Here is a 20,127-nt window from a genome sequence, read left to right on the forward strand (position 1 = left end):
TGTTCACTGAATTGCTAGTAAACCAGTACATAAAACTTTTTCCATAGTCATAAAGTTGGACAGATTCAAGTTACTACAAGATACACCCAGTACAACCTATCACTGCAAGAATCCATTACTAAAACACTATCTGGCCTCTGATATAAAACCTCCAATTAATAAGAACTCACCATACCCTGGGGCAATCTGTTCTCATAAAATAGCAGATCCCAACCTGTGGTCCGTGGACTACCAGTGGTCCCCAAGAACTACAATATGGTCTGCAGCCTCACTGTTACTACACCATTGTAATGAAAGTGACTGGTCTCGCAAAAACCTCTTATAGTGCCGAGTCAATGGAAATTCAGGAGTAGAGAGGCTGACTACCCACAAAAGACTTGACAACAAGCCTCCTAACTGCTGCTTCTCTTCCTCCTCCCTCCCCTAGAGCAGGGACTTTCCTTGTGGCACCTGGAAGCGGGAACGTCTTGGTGTCTTCGTTTTTAGCCCTGTTCCTGGGGTTATTTGGGGTTCAGATTCAGAAAACTTGCATTGAATAGACCACATCAGCTCTAGATTATTAAATATGGTTTTCTGAGGGAGAGCAGATGGCGACTACTTGATGGCATATGTTCTGTATCAGAAACTAGAGATACTATGCTTGGACAGTTCTTCTCTGGCTGGATCTACACTGCCAAATAAAGCAACTTGGAACTTCACTATATGGTCAGTGTAGACTCATATAATGCAGTTTAACTACACTGAACTGCACTGAATCTACACGAACTAATATAGATCCAGCCTCTGTTACATAAAAAAGCAAGGCCAGTAAGTGTGAGGTTGTCTGCTTCAAGGGCCATAAAGACAGTTTGCCAGATATACCTTTAGTTTTTACTTGTGTGGCGACAATAAATAGTGGGGGGGGGGGGCTAAACTATGGCATCGTGAAGAAAAGAAGATTATGTAAACAGTCTGGAGCTTGCATTAGTGGGGGGGTTTTGTTGCCTTTAGAGACAATTGGGGAAAAGAAATAAGGAAGAAATGCACCAAGAAATCCACCCCAGCCTTTCTCCCCTGTCACAATAAGCAAGCAGGGATTTGGAAGTACAGAGAGTAAATACAACCTATCTCACCATCCACACCTCTCCACCACTTTTAGAACAGTAGTTTTTCTAAAAAGAAGTTTTTGCCTACAACGTCCAGAAATCCCAGCCAGTTTATCACCTATTAATTAGCATTTCTGGGACTTGAAGGCCAAAACATCTGGGGACCCACGGGTTGAGAACCACCGACTTAGAATGTATCTGTACACTTTATTAAAGCTGCAGAAAAGGATAAATCAGGCATGGGCAAACTTTGGCCCTCCAGGTGTTCTGGACTTCAACTTGCAGAAATCCCAGCCAGCTTACCGACTGGTAGGAATTGTGGGAGTTGCAGTCCAAAACACCTGGAAGGCTGAAGATTGCCCATGCCTGGTCTAAATAACCCTAAAGGCACAAGATCTTGTCTGATCTTGGAATCTAAATAGAATCAGCAATGCCTAGTCAGGACACCGCCAATTAATAGGCTATTTTTCAGGGGAAGGACCTCACAAAACTATCTCTGAGTGTCTAAGGAAACCCTATCAAATTCATGGGTTCACCACAAGTCAATAGGCAACTTGAAGACATATACACTTACAGTTACAAGGAGGCAGATCTCACTGCGAGTAATGTGGTTTATACTCTAGTAAATGCATACAAGACTTAGGCTATTTTAGTATTTGTTAGCTGCTAGTTGAAGTGCGGCCCAACACTCAGCATGAGGAGGTCTTCCTTGTAAGTTAATGTAGTTTTATTTCATTTTGTGTATGGGAAGGGAATAATTACATTAATAACGAATGCAAATAGTGTTACCATATTTAATTCTGACTAAGCAACTATTCCTGTTTTTCCTTATACAGCAGACAAGTTAAAAACAGCAGAAACTGGAAGTGAATAGATTTTTTACTTTCTATGGTAATTGTGTCTGAACTTCCTTTTGACTCTACATGATGTATCAGCCATGCAACTTCTGTGTTACAGAGCAAAGGAAAAGGAAATCACACAACCTTATCAAAAATCACAGCCAGTTGAAGTCCTTCCCTTACTACATTTAAAATACTTCACAAAATAGTACGTAGTTCGTAAGCTATTATGCAGTCACCAATCACAAAAGAAATTAATCCTTTTAAAAATCTGCTTTCTATGAATAAGCTATATGCTATTTTGAACTGAGATATGAAGTAGATGCTAAGATAACGGACATGGAAGAAATTTAAATGTAATTCCCTAGTTACCTTCTTCTGGCATAAACTAGGAAAAGTCTTGAGAGGTCAAGAAACACATTGCATTGCATTGTGACTAAGAACAGCTGAATGAAAGCTCTTAGGAGCGTAGGTCCATCTTAACAATTCGTATTACCAAAGAAGGAAAAAGAAAACTCTTGCCTACATAGGTGATTCTCAAGCTGATGAACACTTTCCTCTACAAATGCTACAATTTCTGGATCTCTTCAATCCAGAACAGATAATCGGTTCCACAGGTCAAGGCACAGATATTTTTATAAAGCCCCCTTATCTGCGGACTCGATAACCACGGTTTCACTTACTACACTCCCTCCTACCACCACCCCCAGAAGCCTTTGTGGGTCTCTGTTATTCTAAGATATGCTCAAAATATAAAGTTCACTATTATCTGGGATTTCAGGTATCCCAGGGGGTACATATCCCCCTTGGAAATGGGCTTTTTACTCTACTATGCATTTCAGCCCAGTGCTGCTTGCTGTTATTTTTGGACTGAGTTACTAATCAGAGCGCTATCACTAAGGGAGGTCCTGAACAATACATCTTTGATTGCTGATTTAAAATTATGCACAAAACATAGCGCTTTCTGAGACTTCTAAGCAAACTCTCCATAATTCAATCTGGAACCTGTTTAATCAAACCAAACAATCTTCTAAAATTTGAGGCTAGTTTGGTGGGAATGTTTAAGACTAATCCTGATGTTTGTATATCATGATATTCCTAGGATCCTCCTACAGCTCCCTAAATCTTTCTTAGGTTGTGTTTTTTATATATACTTTTTCATTATCCTGGCAATATCTCTGTGCCACATTTTCTGAAACTCATGAAAGCCAGTACTTTGGAGATATAAAATGCCTTTTGAACTAAAAAAAAAAAAAAAAACATTGTGGGACATACTTGATAATCATCAAGCTTTGGGACATATTGATTAGTGTAACACATTTTGGACAGTATGATAGGAATCTGTAAATACAGAATGACTAGCTGGCAAAACTGACTGGGCAAAGTTAGCATATGTAATTCAAATTAACTTTTTAAATTAAAAATAAAGCCCCAATAGTTTAGGACAAGATTTCAGAAATTCTCATCATGGAAGCTAAGGACTATAGGGGACATTATCATTTGTGCTCATGTCTTATGCCCTGCACCAACACTCTTCTTTGTTTTTTCAGGACCAAATTTAGATGGACAGGACCTGTGGCTGCGAAAGACCACTGTTCCTATATTGCATTATAGGAGCTGTTGAATCTTGCTGTATTTCTAGGAGTCCTTTTGTAATTTAATTCATGCCAGTGTTTACTTTCCACTGGATGGTCTCTTTCATGTCACTGCAGTGCCAAAACTACTTAACTTTAAGTGCAGGTTTAGTCCTTTGGAAAGTAAAGATAAAGTTTGAATTTAAATCCAAATTGATGTAGGACTTCACTGGCAATGTGATCATCACCAGTTTGTACTAAGAGCAGTAGCTAAAATAATGGAATAAATCATGGCTGGACAATTCTAGTCTATTCTCTTAAAAAGATAAGATGGGAAGTTAATACTGTATCAGCCTGGGATACCAAAACCCATGTTCAAGTCCCATGGGTACTAAAAGCCATCAATGCTCAAGTACCATTATATGCAATGGCATAGTTTAATAGTACAATGGCAAACAACACCAATGAGTGCTAAAGAAAGCCTGAGGATCTGTGAAATCTGTGATCTGTGAGGCTACAGCAGGGTATATGCCTATGCACCAGTGTTGAGCTTGGCACACACCAAGATCACAGTCTGCTTTTTGGAATTTGTTTTCTAATTTTTTTTAGCTGTGTTTGGTTAAATCCATGGATGCAGAGGCTGACTATAGTAAAGGTAAAGTTTTGAATCCCCAATTTCACAGGTGTCAGTGCTGAAGTCTTAACCAGTTAACATATTTTTTTCCAAATACACAAATAAAAAATGGAAGGATATTACCAATCTGATGAGAAGAACAGATCCTCGCAGCAAACATTATGAAAATTCACATCATGATAAATCTGCCAGACTGGAACCCACTTTATAAGACACATGAGCTCTCACTTCTGTTGTCTGCTGAACCTTTGTTTTAAATCTCCATACAGGTATTGTTAACAACAGATTTATTGGGGGAATTTTAAACAGCTCCCTAGCACAACTTAAACAGACCTGTGAAAGGTTTTTCCTAGGGAAATTTCATCAAATAACTCAATCCGACATGAATTTTTAGGACACAATAAAATCACTTAACACAAATCCTCACACATCACAACCTCATCCTACATATACAGCCCAAGAGTCATGAAAGAAAAGTTTCTAATTAATGCTTACATTGATTTTCTTTAAAATTCTGAATTTTTCCTTCTGTCTGTTTTTGGAAGGATAAGTGATATTTTATTTTATTTTTATTTATATTCATTCTATTTGACAACACAACTGCAAATGTATTATAAATAATGTTAAAACATTGTCTTCTGATTCATATTGCAAAATCATAGAAAACTGGACTATCCATGAATTTATTTTAGTTCTCTGATTACTTGAATATCATATGAAGATATGGAGGAATGGGGAGCACAGCATGTTTTTAAAACCCTAAGCATATAATATATCTTGGTCCTATAAATCCTAGCAGCCTCACTACCTCCTTGGAGTCAGTTATGGTGTTTTTCCCTCAAACAGGCTGTCCTCCTGTCTTGCCTGTGCAGAAAGAATTGGGAGAACTGATCGCTTGTGAAGGAGCTTGTCACATAGGGAAGCATAAATCTCTCGCCTTCAACTACAAGTTTTGATTTAACTTCACAAGCAAGCATAAACTCCCTGTTCTGGAGACTGACCTGTCTGAGTTCTCGGTTTGTTATAATGCTGTTTTTGATTGGTTCCAGAAAATCTGAAAAGATCTGGACAAAAGGTGCACAGATGTAGCCAAATAAGTCTCTATAATTATCCTCAGATTTGATCTGCAATTTAGCTTTCCCCATAGTTTTAAAAGTTATTTATAATAATTAGTAACAATCACAGTTCTAAGGCCTCCATTTGTGAATGACCATGGTTGTTAATTGCATTTTTAAACAACTAATGCTTACTCAAGAGCAGCTAAAATAATTATTTTGGTTTGGTTCCCAACATTTTTTGACTAGGGACCACTTTGACCAGGGACTACTTGACCAGAGACCAATCTAACATTAGTAATAAAAAGGGTTTTGAATCAGTTTTTGGTCAACTTTAGATTCAGTTTGGGATGCTGATTCAGAAAATTGTATTGGATAGACCACATCAGCTCTACTTTCTGAGACATAACATATGCCATGGTCAGCAACAGGGAAGGAGTAGCAGGTGGTGTGTAAGGAATGGAAATAGCATAAAATAAAATAAAATAAAATAAAATAAAATAAAATAAAGAGGAAGAAGGCTCGCGAACCAGATTTTTGTCCTTAAGAATCACTGTTTAGCACAAATGCAGTAGAATGCAGAAGGTCATTCCTATCCCTAAATAATGAAGTCATAATGAAATAACTATAATATTAAAGTACACTATACTTATACAGTACTATAAACTGGCAGTATTATTCCTTGTTAAAATACCATGATAATATGCCTTGGCTATTGCAAAAATGCAATAATTAGAACCAGCTAGTGTTTTTGTAACTATCTACTTCCAATGCTTATCAACTCTTGTATGTTTGTCCTACAGAAAACAAATCATAAATAGAGGGCTGCCATGAAATTTAAATAGCATTTGGACTCTTGTTTCTCTTTCCTTATCTCTATCAATCTGTTTACTCTTTGTGTGTCCCAATGAAAGATGACATTTGATGTATGTGTTAGTCTTCAAGATGACACAAGAATCTTTTATTTTTAAGCATACTAATGCAGCTACTCCTTTAGAACTATTGCCAGCTGATGTGAAATCTTATCAACTAAACTTCAGATACATACTAGAGATACAGTTTTTAATTCTCTCCAAGTGTTTTCAGCATTTAAAGCTAAGAGTTCAATGTTTACTTTGTTTTTATTTCCTGTTTATTAGGTCTAGGGACTGGGAGTATGTCAATGTTTTTCATGCTTTCAGCTTTTCAGAGTAAGTAATTAACTGCTTTGAAGAGCTTTAATTACCTCCGGTATATTATGTCTTTTGACATAGTTGTGTTACAGCACAATCTACTTGAAAAACTTGCCCATAATGAGTCAGTTGCAAAAGACCATTTGCAATCTAGAGAATCAATATATAATGGTGATTAAATCCAGGTAAGTGCATTATCCAAATCCCATAATCAGAGATGAGACACAACTGAAATAATAATTTCCCCTCTAAGGAAGACGTTTGATAATGTACGGTATATGCAAATGGATAAACAAGAAAGGAGGCAAAGTTGTGTGATCAACATAAAGTAAAGCAGATACCAAAGGAAGAGCTGGATTCCATATGGGCATAGTTCCTCTGACAGGAAGCTGGATTTGACCTTGATTTGGCTCCATCTATCTGTCGATCCATCCATCATTTAGTTACATTCCACTTTTTCCTCAAACCTGGAGCTCAAGGGGTTTACAATATGAAAAGAAATACAAGCAAAAACACATGTAGCTAAAGTTCTGTTTAAAAGAAGATTAAACTGTCTATAGAATCAAAGCCGGCTCTGCCCAGTGGGTGCTGGCTCCTCACCAAACCAGAAGTCCCATGATCTCACAGCCTTGGGCCATGGCAGTAAAATGGTGTCAAACTACATTAATTCTACAGTCTATCCACACGGGCCAGAGTTTGAGAACAGCCAGGAATAAGGCCCTCCCTTGTATGCTCAATAAATATGCCTGTAAGGGTGGTAGAATTGAGAGAAGCTTCTCTCCTTAGAACTTAAGATGGCTTGAATGAGAAGATGCAGTCCTTCAGACAATTGGATACAGGCTATATAAGGTTATACACCTTTACATCAGCAGCATTTGAACTGTGTATCCAGCTGAGACATTGCAAAAGGAATCTGTGGGCTTCCTACAACCAATCTATGTATGTTTATGGCATCTAATTGTTGCCAATCTGTACGCCGCCCTGAGTCGCCTTTGGGCTGAAAAGAGTGGGATAAAAATGCTGCAAATAAATAATAATAAATAAACCTTTATTAAAAATCTGGCTGCAGTTCTTTAAACATGGTGAACTTTCCAAACATTTTTTCTAGGGAAGCATTACATAGAGCACATAAAAAATAATCTAAATGTGAGGTAGATAAGGCATATAACGCTGTGAACAAACCAAATGTCCCTAGGAACAGGTTGGTTTTGATACTGTAAATCAGTACTTCTCAAACTCTGCTCCTCCAAGTGTTTTGGACTTCAGCTCCCAGAAATCCCAGCCAGTTTACCAGCTGTTAGGAATTATGGGAGTTGAAGTCGAAAACACTTGAAGGAGCAGAATTTGAAAAACACTGCTGTAAATGCACTTCTGGCAACTGTTGAAATCCAGGGCAAATCAAGACTGCACATAAATTCTAAACCTCTGTCTTTAGCCTAGATGGAGTCCCTTTTCACTGATTTGTCTTTCAACTGACCAAGAGTTGACCTCTGCCCTGTCAGGATTAAGCCCAGTCTATTATTGCCAACAAGTACAGATTTATACCTGAAACAATTTTCTGAAATTAGGGTAGAAAGAAAAGAGATTAACTTGAGCACCTAGACATGCTTTGCTAGTTCCTTGGTCTTCATGAAGACCAAAGCAAACTGTGGGGTGTTCCAAAAACAGATGTTTTTAATTTGAGATCATCTATCACTGGAATGGCACACAAGCAAGCTACATTCAACTACCATTGTGAGTTTTTCAGATAGTGGATTGCAGCACTGTGATACATATTTAGGTTTATCACAGCAAAGAGGAAAGAACACTTATGAAACCACAGAATGCCAGTTTGGTTTTGTTTACTTAATTTTAGGTAAAGGTAAAGTTTTTCCCCTGACATTAAGTCCAGTCCAGTCATGTCCGACTCTGGGGTTGGAGCTCATCTCCATTTCTAAGCTGAAGAGCCGGAATTGTCCATAGACACCTCCAAGGTCATGTGGCCGACATGATGGCATGGAGTTCCGTTACATTCCCGCCGAAGCGGTACCTATTGATATACTCACATTTGCATGTTTCAAACTGCTAAGTTGGCAGAAGCTGAGGCTAACAGCCGGATTTGAACCTGCAACCTTTTGGTCAACAAGTTCAGCAACTCAGCAGTTCAACCCACTGTGCCACCGGCCCTTCAGTAAAAATAGTTTGCACCTTCACAGCACTGAATATCTTGTCTACATCCAGTGGTAACAATGCCAATTGAATCAATTTCAATTCTACCTTGCAACACAACAAAATATGCAAAACATTGAACTGGGGAAGGAATACTTATGCAAGGCACTGTACTGCTGAGGATGACTAGCTGAAACCTATGTTTGTTTAAGTGTGACTTTTCTTCTACACTGAAATAATAACATCCAGTAAATGAGGTGTTCTGCAACAAGGTTGGAGTTCTTCAAAATGACAACTCAAGAAATGGCCCAAGTCAATGAATCTACTGATGAGTAAGTGTCCTAGGTATGAATGTTTGTGGCAATCCTTCTCTTTGCAGGTATGCAAAAGTAGGGAAAGACAGCTTGTTTTCCTTCCTTCCAGAAAATAAATGAGTGGTGCAAATACATATCAAGAGAAAGTTTCTCACCTTTGTGTTTTCCTTATTTCGGGAAGTATCCAACTAGCAGATAGCAGCATAACTGATTGCTGTTAGAACCCCCCTCAATAATACTCATATTTTTTTCTAATTCTGGCTTTTAGTCATCTTTTCTATAGTACACCTCTTCAGCTATGGCAGCAAACCAGTTGGTTGGTTACTACTTCCACTAAACTTTTCCATAAATCTTGATTTGCACCGGGATTGTGGCGCAGCTGGCTGAGTGTCAGCTGCATTAAGATCACTCTGACCAAAAGGTCATGAGTTCGAAGCCAGCCCAGGCTGGAGTGGGTGTCCAGCCACTGTGTAGCCCGTTGTCGACCTTTGCAACCCGAAAGACAGTTGCATCTGTCAAGTAGGAAAATAAGGTACCACCTTGTGTGGGAGGCTAAATTTAACTAATTTAACGGGGAATGTGGAATGCGGAAGAACTTCATCGGTGTCGTTGATGGATGATGAAAAGCAGCAGCTCCCCTGGCGGCCAGAAAAAAGTTAAATAGCCTCAGTGTATTTGTGTGTTAAATGTTGTTTGTCAAACTGGCATTGAATGTTTGCCATATATGTGTTTACTGTAATCCGCCCTGAGTCCCCTGCAGGGTGAGAAGGGCGGAATATAAGAACTGTAAATAAATAAATAATAATAATAATAATAATAAATTTGGACACCACACACAACTCAGAAAACTTGCTGAACTCTTCAATTTTGATGTCTAAGTCAGTAACAAAAAGCAGCTGACACATTTCTATCTGGGCTTTACTGACAGTTCCAAGGGATTTTGAAGATTGGTCTGAAGAACTGAAATGCTTTTCTGCTTGTAGTCATAGACAGTATGTCGTATTTTGCACTGAACAATATTTAGGGAAAATGAGGTTTCTTGGGTGTAGCTGATGACCAATAATCCAAAGAACATTTAAAAAATCTTATTTTCCAAAGGCAACATCCCACTTCCACAGAGCTATGGATGTTTATAATAGGGTTCATCTATTGCTAAATATGCATAAAAATTCCACTGCCTATTGAATGCTCAACCCTTTAACACGAGTTAGCAACTACAGGCAGTCCACAAGTTAATGGATAAGGTTCTGTAGGCTTGTTCTTAAACTGAATTTGTATGTAAGTTGGAACAGGTACATTTTTTTAAGTGAACTCCAGCCAAATACATATACATAAGCTTTGGATTGCATAAGGAAGGGTTAACACCCCTGTGGTGTTTATTTTGCTGTCCGTGCCCCCTATTCAGAACATTTCACCTCACTTTCTGACCCTGTGAGAATTGGATTTTGAAAAATGTGATTTGTTGTGGAAACAAGAATTGGTGGGAAAGCTTCAGTTGAGACATCTTTTCCCCATGATAAGTCTTTTAGGAATGAATTTCCCTTCCTAAGGATAGATTTTTTCACTTCCTTTTGTCTCACCCTGTTCTTAACTATGAGTCAGATGTGAGTCAGATGTTTGCAACTCAGGGACTGCCTGTACTAGCATCGCATATAGGTAGGATGCAGTATCCTGTATGCTATGGAGCAGAGCTTATTCTTAGCAAGGTGCATGTCAACTTGGTCAAGGAGAGGATTAAACTTTGAACTATTTACTTCAAATCACATTTCTTATGCACAACATTAATGTATTTCAGAACATTCAAATCATCAGCATCGCCAAAGAGGTCAGCAGAAAGTAGAGCTTTCCAAAGTTCAGTTTGATGGAAATGTAATCAAGTAACAGAGCAAGAACCCAAGCATTCAGCAAGGGCTTGACCCCTCTCTCCTCTGCCCTTCACATACACCTAGGATCGCCTGGTGTAAACTGAACAAGCATAAACACTCTCGTTCAAGATAAACAAGCAGTGTTGTTGTTAAGGCTAATTGATAAGGAAGAGGCAGCTCATTTTTTTCTAGTCATAGCAACAGACTGTCCCATGTTGCTAGCTTGTTTGTTGGTTGCTGAACTTTTCTGTGGAGGGAAGAAGATTTGACCTGAGAGCTAATGGGGGATGGAAGAGGGTTGAAACTGAGGGTGAAGAGGCCCTGAACTATGAGCTTCCAGTTTTTCTACCCTTTTACATTATTCACAAGATGTCGTTTCAGTGCAGCTGAATTTAATTTCAAATTTAATTTTCAATGTAAACCTCGTTCTTGCTAGTGACCTCAAAAACATCATATGAGGTCTCAGTGTAAAAGAGTTCTATTCTTTTACAGATTTTACTTTAACTAATTTTATCTGAGAAATGAATTCTAAAGACTCAGGGTGCATCTATGCTGTAGAATCGGTGCAGTTTGACACCACTTTTAACTGCCATGACTCAATTCTATGGCACACTATGGATATGTAGTGAAGTGCCAACATTCTTTGGTAGAGAGGAACTAGAGAAATTGTAAAATTACCATGATTCCATAAAATTGCACCTTGGTTGTTAAAGTGGCGTCAAACTGCATTAATTCTAGTGTAAATGCATCCTCAATCATCAGGTAAGATGTTTATTGTTTATTATTTATTAATTTCATTTATATACTGCTTTTCTCAACCTCTGGGGGAGCTCAAAGCAGTTCACAACAAAGTAAATGACAAAATTCAATGCCTCACAGACTATAAAGTACAACACATAACTAAAATAGCATATAATGAGATTAAAACCAGTAAACTATAAAACAGTCATGGGCAAACTTTTTTGCCTTCAGGCCACATTGTGGGCCGGGCCAGGAGGGAGAACAGCCAGACACACACTGGGTGGGTCGGAATCAGGAGGGGGAGGGCAAGGCTGGAAGGAGGTGGGATAGGATCATCCATAAGTTGTCCTCCTGGCCATAAGGGCGGGGCTGCTTGACCCATCCTTATGCTGGGAGGAAAACGAGACATGTAGCGACTGTCCCGATCCTCCTCCCCAATATTTGGGCTGTCCACTCGATATTTTTCCGGGAGGAGGGCATGACACACGGTGGCTGAGAGCGCTCCAGAGGGCTCTCAGCTGCTGTGTGACTTCTTCCCCTATCCTTTCTGCATAAGGATGTGGCAGTCCACCACATCTTTGGCTGCTTCATCTTAGCTGCTTCATCTTACTCTCCAAATGCTTGCTTTAAAAGCCACATTTGAGTAATTTTCTGAACATGAGGAGGGAGGGGCTGACCTGATCTCACTAGGAAGGGAGTTTCATAGCCAAGGCGGTACAACCGAGAAGGCCCTGTTTCTCGTCCCCACCAGTCACACCTACAAAGGTGGTGGGACCGAAAGCAGGACCTCCTCAGCTGATCTTAATGCACGACCTCCTCAGCCGATCTTAATGCTCTAACTGGTTTATGTTGTCAATCAAATCGAGGATCGTCTACAAATGGGGAAGTGGCCCTCAAAATGTTTTGAACCTAATAAACTCCAATTATTGCCAGCATTTCATGAGAAAGTCGTCCAACAATTTCTGGAGGAGGATGGGTTCACCATTCTTGGAGCAGACAATACTGGATTTGTGGGTTGTTATGATTACAAAGGCACCACAGGATTTCTAGTAGAGATCTTTCACATTTCTTGCTACTTTTATTTTTTATTGAACCTGGGTACTTCCTACATAACAACTATTGCTGTCACCAAACTGTGATGTCTTCCAAAAGAAGCTAATAGGCAGAACATTCCGGTCCTGCCCCTAAACAAGACAAAACCATTGGAACAAACAGGCCTTGCATACTTGTGGAAACTTCACTTTCTCCACATATATCAAATCTTCATAGCTTCTAAATATAATTTTCTCTATTCCATTGCCAATAGGAAGCCAAAGAGATGTAAAGTTGGTGTTTATTTAAAACAAAAGGTAAATGTCAAAACAGCAGATTACAATTAAATCATAAAGACCAAATAATGCACTCTTTGTGTATTTGTTCATAATTACATAGAGATTAGCAATCCCTGTGAGGCTTCTCTATAAATCATATTTTATTTCAGCATCATTGCCTTCATTCCTGCCAAAAAGCCGAGCTGAGAATGTTCTCCTGCATGATAATAAGCAGAAAGTTCACATCTCTCTGAAAACTAAGCAGGAAGTTTGCTCTTTGAAAGATTTCCCTTTCAGACAGGATGGGGGTGGGGGAATGCGAGGAAAAAATGTGAGGGCTATTATGACAGGCACTCTAAAAAAAAATTAAGCAGACAACTTGAGCTTTGTTTATACCAAAAACTGCTTAAGTGATCCTGCTGACAAATGTGAAAATAAGTTTGGGAGATAGTGCAGTGATGTTTGTGTTATCATCCAACAAAGAAAGATCTTCCTTCACAGTTTCCTCTTAGAAGGAAAATGCAAGTGTTTACATGCACAGGTTTCTTCTGTCATGTTAATGTCTAGGAAATTAATTGTGAGGGACCTAAATACCCTAGAGCAGGCATGGGCAAACCTCGGCCCTCAAGGTGTTTTGGACTTGAGACGCCAGACTTGGCCATGGTAGTCCACACCTTAGTCACATCCCATTTGAACTACTGCAACACTATCTACGTGGGGCTACCTTTGAAGATAGTTTGGAAGCTGCAATTAGTGCATAGATCGGTGGCTAGATTGTTAACTGGAGCACCGTATCGTGAAAAGACGACTCCTCTGCTGCGGCAGCTCCCCTGTTTGCCAGTCTGCTTCCAGGCTAAATACAACGTGCTGGTCCTTACCTATAAAGCCCTAAACAGTTTGAGTCCAAGTTATTTGTCCAATCACATCTCCTTATATAGGGCATTTAAGATCATTGAGTGAGACCCTGCTTTCAGTCCCGCCCCCTTCTCAAGCTCGACTGGTGGGAACAAGAGAGGGGGGCCTTCCCCATGATCGCTCCCCATCTCTGGAACTCCCTCCCTAAAGAAATAAAAGTGCCCTCTACCCTCCTCTCCTTTAAGAAACTTTTGAAAACACATTCATGCACTTCAGCATGTGGAGAGGAGGAGAACTAAGATACTACTCCACCAGAACACTGGCGAGCCCATTTGCACTAAATTTATTTATTTATTATTTCCAACATTTCTACCCCATCCTTCTCAACCCCTGAAGAGGGACTCAGGGCGGTTTACAACAGTAGTAATTCAATGCCGACAACATACAAACACATTTACAACAGCATTATACAAGAGAAAAAGCATTAGATTAAAATACATTGATTAAAATATGTTAAAACATTATTATTCATCATATAGCCAAGTCTAAATCTGATTTAGCAACCGACAACTCAGCCCAAACCTGACATTGTCAGAGTTCAAGCATTGTGAATACTGCCAAACCTACTGTCCAACATCCTTGTCCCAAAACCATGTTTTGAGCTGCTTTCTAAAAGAGAGGAGGGATGAAGCTGACCTAATTTTGTTAGGAAGAGCATTCCACAAGCGGAAGGCCACCACCAAGAAGGCCCTGTCCCTCTTCCCCACCAAACGCACTTGCGAAGAGGGCAGGACCTCCCTCAACGATCTTAAATTCCAAGAGGGAGATATGACAGCTATGATACATTTTTAACAAACACATGTGTTAGCCATCATAAATGCAATTCATTTACAACTGCTTTAAATTATATATGTTTAATGTGTATTCGTGTCCTAGTTTATTATCTAACTGGTTTACTACTACCTAGTCCCCATTTCAATTTAATTTTTTAATTTTTATTATTATAAGTTTACTGTTATTATTGTGCATTATTTTGTATTACTCCTGATGTTTGTATTTTTAAGGCATTGAATGTTTGCCTGTCTCTGTGTGTAAACCACCCTGAGTCCCTTTGGGAGAGGGTGGTCTAGAAAATTACTATTGTTATTATTATTATTGGAATTCAACTCCCACAACTCCAAACAGCCTCAGGCCCTTTCCTTTTCCCCCTCAACAGTGGCTGAAAAGGAAGGACCCTGAGGCTAATAGGAATTGTGGGAGTTGAAATCCAAAATACTTGGAGGGCTGAAGTTTCCCCTTGCCTGACTTAGAGGCACCAGATCCCATCTGATCTTGGAGGTTAAGCAGAATTATTCCTAGTTAATGCTTGGGTAGGAGATTGCCAATGAATCCCAGATGCTTTAAGTTGTATTGAGAGGAAGGAACGAGAAAAAATTACCTCTGGAGCTACCATGAGTCAACAGGCAACTTGAGGGCATGTGCATATGCACACAGATAGACAGGCAAATCAATTGCTATAGTGGGGTGGCTAGAATGCATGTTGTAAGCAAGTCACAGGGCTGGAAGGATGTAGGCTTAATCGTGATTGAATTAAGTCCATTGATTTGAGTAGGTCTTCTTTTAAGCATGATGAGAATGGGATACAAGCCAACTTTCTTTTAATCATCTATCTATTACCAAAACAAGACTTTGAATAGGCAGATGTTGGATGGCAGCAGAGTCAAGGGAAGAGAAGAGGTAAAAGTTACATGTGGCTTTAATACTAAACAGCTGATGTAGATCAAGCATCTCCACCCTTGCGCAATTCCCTCCTTTCTGCCCCCCCCCCCCCATACCCTCTTTCAAGGAAGATAGTAAATACAGAGTGATTCAAGATTCCAGTGTTTAATCCCTTCTTCCACTTCCAAAAAAGTCCCATCAGCCAAATGGACCTAAACTTAGAACATTTCATTCACTACTTTTCAAATATGTGTGCCCAGAAAAGTCACCTGACATTGGAGTTTTCAAGGAAGCGGAGATTTAAAAGAGATTTGTTCACTGGATTTGTAAAGCTTCGGCATGGTTGCAAGACAAGAACATACTGAAGTCAACCAAGGGAAGATGAGGCCACACAAAAACAAGACAAAAAGTCCAAAAACATGGGGGAAAGTCCAAAGGCAAAAGTAAAACAAGACTCCTCTTCCCTTGATTGACTTGAACATGTTCTCCATGTAGTATAAATCCTCCCTGGACTCTGGAGACTGTGTTTCCCAAGAGTCGCACAATGGTCCCCAAAGGCTTAGAACACTGTTTCACAACCTGGGGGTCAGGACCCTTGGGGGGGGTCGCTGGGGGGTGTCAGAGGGGCCACCAAAGACCAAGAGAACACACAGTATTTTCTGTTGTTCATGTTTGGGAAGTTCAGCTCAATTCTATCATTGGTAGGGTTGAGAATGCTCTTTGATTGTAGGTGAACTAGAAATCCCAGCAACTTCAACTCTCATATGTCAAGGTCTATTTTCCCCAAACTCCACCAGTGTTCACACTTGGTCATATTGAGTAGTCGTACCAAGTTTGGTCCGGATCCATCATTGTTTGAGTCCACAATGCTCTCTGGATGTAGGTGAACTACAACTCCAAAACTCAACATCAATGCCCACCAAACTCTCCTGGTATTTTCTGTTTGTCATGGGAGTTCTGTGTGCCAAGTTTGGTTCAATTCCATTGCTGGTGGAATTCAGAATGCTCTCTGATTGTAGGTGAACTATAAATTCCAGCAACTACAACTCCCAAATGACAAAATCAACTGCCCTCCAACCCCACCAGTATTCAAATGTGGGCATATAGGGTATTTGTGCCATATTTGGTCCAGGGAATGAAAATAGATTCTGCATATCATTATGATTTGTAACAGTATCAGAATTATAGTTGTGAAGTAGCAACTTAAATAATTCTATGGTTGGGGGTTACCACAACATGAGAAACAGTATTAAGAAGTTGTGGCATTAGGAAGATTGAGAAACTCTGTCTTAGAATCATAGTGTTGGAAGAGACCTCGTGGGCCATCCAGTCCAACCCCCTCCCAGGAAGCAGGAAAATTACATTCAAAGCACCCCCCGACAGATGGCCATCCAGTTTCTGCTTAAAAGCCTCCAAAGAAGGAGCCTCCACCACAATTCAGGGCAGAGAATTCCACTGCTGAACAGCTCTCACAGTTAGGAAGTTGTCAAAGGCTTTCATGGCTGGAATCATTGCGTTGTTGTAGGTTTTTTCAGGCTATATGACCATGTTCTAGAGACATTCTCTCCTGATGTTTCGCCTGCATCTATGGCAAGCATCCTCAGAGGTTGTGAGGTCCTCACAACCTCTAAGGATGCTTGCCATAGATGCAGGTGAAAAGTCAGGAGAGAATGCCACTAGAACATGGCCATATAGCCCAACAACCTAGTTAGGAAGTTCTTCCTCATGTTCAGGTTGAATCTCCTTTCCTGTAGTTTGAAGCCATTGTTCTGTGTCCTAATCTCCAGAGCAGCAGAAAAGAAGCTTGCTCCCTCCTCTCTATGCTTTCCCCTCAGATATTTATACATGGCCCTCATCATGTCTCCTCTCAGCCTTCTCTTCTTCAGGCTAAACATGCCCAGCTCTTTAAGCCGCTCCTCATAGGGCTTATTCTCCTGACCCTTGATCATTTGAGTCGCCCTCCTCTGGCTTCCTCGACTTTGCTGGCAAACTTGGGGGGAGGAGTGAAAGAAAGGGAGAGAAGGAGGGCTGTTGATATCCAAAGGGATAGGAAAAGGCGCCTGAGGCGATGACACAAAGCCGAAGCATCATTTGAGGAGGGGAAGAGAGTAAGAGAGGTCCAAACTCACCGAGACCAAAAACTCCAAGGTGCCCACATAGTCCCGCTCCGTCTTCAGCAGCTCATTCAAAACGCACACTCGGAGGCGAAGATGCTTCTCCAAGTCTTTCCCACTTTCTCCTTTCCCTTCCCCTTTGCTTTCTTCGGTCATGGTTGCCCACTCCCCAAAAAATGCACTTTCCCTACTTTTTTCCTCCGCTCCTTCTTAGCCAGAAAGGGAAATTCCACAAAAAAGGAAAGGAAAAAGAAGGCAACAACACGAACAACCTCTCTGTGCCTCTCTCCTATTCAGTGGCTCTCTCTTTCTCTTTCTCAGGCGCTCCCAAACTTGCGAAGAAGTGGGAAGAGTTGTTCGGTCTTCCTTCCTTTCCCGCAGCCCTGAAAATGTCCTCTTTCGAGGAAGGAAGAGGCCCCCGGGCCGTAGGAAGTGAGTGGCCCCCGGCTCCTTGCTCCCTTTGTGCGTCCGAGGGCTTGGGAGCCTTGGAGGAGGCGCAGCCGCGGAGGCAGCAGCAGCAGCAGCAGCACCGCTTGGCCATTAATCAAAAGCTTTGTCTGGCTGCGACTCCGGCCCCCTTCTCTCCCTCCTCGCCTCCTGCGCCAACTCTCAGGAAAAAGCAAAGGAAGCTCAACCTTGGGAAAAGGGGTGCGTGCCAACAAGGGCTTGTTTCACACACAAGCTGGGGAGCTTTGGGAGTTTTGTTCGGGGCTAATTGGAGATCTCCCAGTTGAGAGGCTGCGGCGGCTTTCCAAAGGTCCCAAACGAGCTCCACTGCTGAGTTTCTGACTCAAGAGTTTATTATGCTTTGTATTGAACAGGCAGCCACAGGTCGTGCCTCCAGCCCACGGATTCCCACCCACCTCACACAAGTATTACATAAATCCCATGAGCCTAAATAGAAAAGTTGATGCTGTAGACAAATACATATCTAGTTACTATTTTGTAACTAGTTACTAGTATGTAATTATATTGTGGCACAGCTAGTAAGAAGCCAGCTGCATTAAATCACTACTGACTGAGAGGTCATGAGTTCGAAGCCAGTTCGGATCAGAGTAAGCTCCCGAAGATTAATAGTCTAGCTTGCTGTTGACCTATGCAGCCCGAAAGACAATTGCATCTATCAAGTAGGAAATGTAGGTACCACTTTATGCAGTGAGGCTAATTTAACTAATTTACAATGCCATAAAAACTCCCAGCAGCATGCAGAAGAATGAGGAAGCACTCCATCAAAGCTAGTTAGTAACCAGCTGCATTACATCACTACTGACCGAGAGGTCATGAGTTCGAAGCCAGTTCGGGTCGGAGTAAGCTCCCGAAGATTAATAGTCTAGCTTACTGTTGACTTATGCAGCCCGAAAGACAGTTGCATCTATCAAGTAGGAAATACCACTTTATGCAGTGAGGCTAATTTAACTAATTTACAATGCCATAAAAACTTCCAGCAGCACGCAGAAGAATGAGGAAGCACTCCATCAAAGCTAGTTAGTAACCAGATGCATTACATCACTACTGACCGAGAGGTCTTGAGTTCCAAGCCATCCCAGGTCAGAGTAAGCTCCCAAACATTAATAGTGTAGCTTGCTGTCGACCTATGCATCCCAAAAGACACTTGCATCTATCAAGTAGCCCCCTGTTATGTCAGCTCCACTGGCTGCCGATCCAGTTCCGAACACAATTCAAAGTGCTGGTTTTGACCTACAAAACCCTATACGGCTCCGGCTCAGTGTACCTGTCTGAACGTATCTCTTTCTACATCCCATCTTGGAGTTTAAGATCTTCGGGGAGGCCCTGCTCTCGGCCCCGCCTTTATCACAAGTGAGACTAGCGGGGACGAGGGACAGGGCCTTCTCAGTGGTGGCCCCTCGCCTGTGGAATGCGTTCCCCGGGGAAATTAGGTCATCAACATCCCTCCTCTCTTTCAGAAGGAAGCTAAAGACCTGGATATGGGACCAGGCCTTTGGGTAAGCTGGCAGATGGATAAAAGACAATGACGACCAGAGTAGGAAAGGACAATGACAATGCTGGATGGATTATGGATTTATGAATTGACGAACCTTGACCACAAGATGATTTTATTGCTACTGTTGTTTTAATTTGAATGTTTTAATTAGTTATAATTGTCGTCGTTATATTGTAAATTGTATATTGTATTTTGTAAATTATTGGGCATCAAATTGTGCCTTTTGTAAGCCACCCTGAGTCCCCCCCTAGGGGGTTGAGAAGGGCAGGGTAGAAGCATTCCAAATAAATAAATAAATAAATAAATAAATTTAGGTACCACTTTATGCGGTGAGGCTAATTTAACTAATTTACAATGCCGTAAAACCTTCCAGCAGCGTGCAGAAGAATGAAGAAGTACTCCATCAAAACTAGTTATAGTAGCCAGCTGCATTATATCACTACTGACCAAAAGGTCTTGAGTTCCAAGCCAGCCCAGGTCAGAGTAAGCTCCCAATCATTAATAGTCTAGCTTGCTGTCAACCTATGCAGCCTGAAATACAGCTGCATCTATCAAGTAGGAAATCTAGGTACTGCTTTATGTGGGGAGGCTAATTTAACCAATTTACAATGTCATAAAACCTTCCAGCAGTGTGCAGAAGAATGAGGAAGTACTCCATCAAAGGACCCGGTGTCACAAGTGGACACTGAAGCAGCAGTTCCCCTGTGGCCAGAATCAAGCATATATGAAGCCAGAAAAG

At 40.9% G+C, this 20,127-nt stretch overlaps 1 protein-coding gene across 2 annotated transcripts in view; it reads right to left on the reverse strand.

Annotated features, from left to right (window-relative positions):
- Window positions 1–18,176, reverse strand: part of PREX2 (phosphatidylinositol-3,4,5-trisphosphate dependent Rac exchange factor 2) — a 139,799-nt gene extending 121,623 nt beyond the window's left edge. Inside the window, exon 1 of one of the 2 annotated variants that reach the window (XM_060775438.2) lies at window positions 17,441–18,176. In XM_060775438.2, the coding sequence (XP_060631421.2) occupies window positions 17,441–17,581 (141 nt within the window). In that variant the 5' untranslated portion in view covers window positions 17,582–18,176. The remainder of the gene's footprint in view (window positions 1–17,440) is intronic. The other variant, XM_060775439.2, reaches the window with a different exon arrangement.
- Between the last annotated feature and the right edge of the window lie 1,951 nt (window positions 18,177–20,127).

This window comes from Anolis sagrei, chromosome 4 (assembly GCF_037176765.1).
Source record: "Anolis sagrei isolate rAnoSag1 chromosome 4, rAnoSag1.mat, whole genome shotgun sequence".
NCBI lineage: Eukaryota > Metazoa > Chordata > Lepidosauria > Squamata > Dactyloidae > Anolis > Anolis sagrei.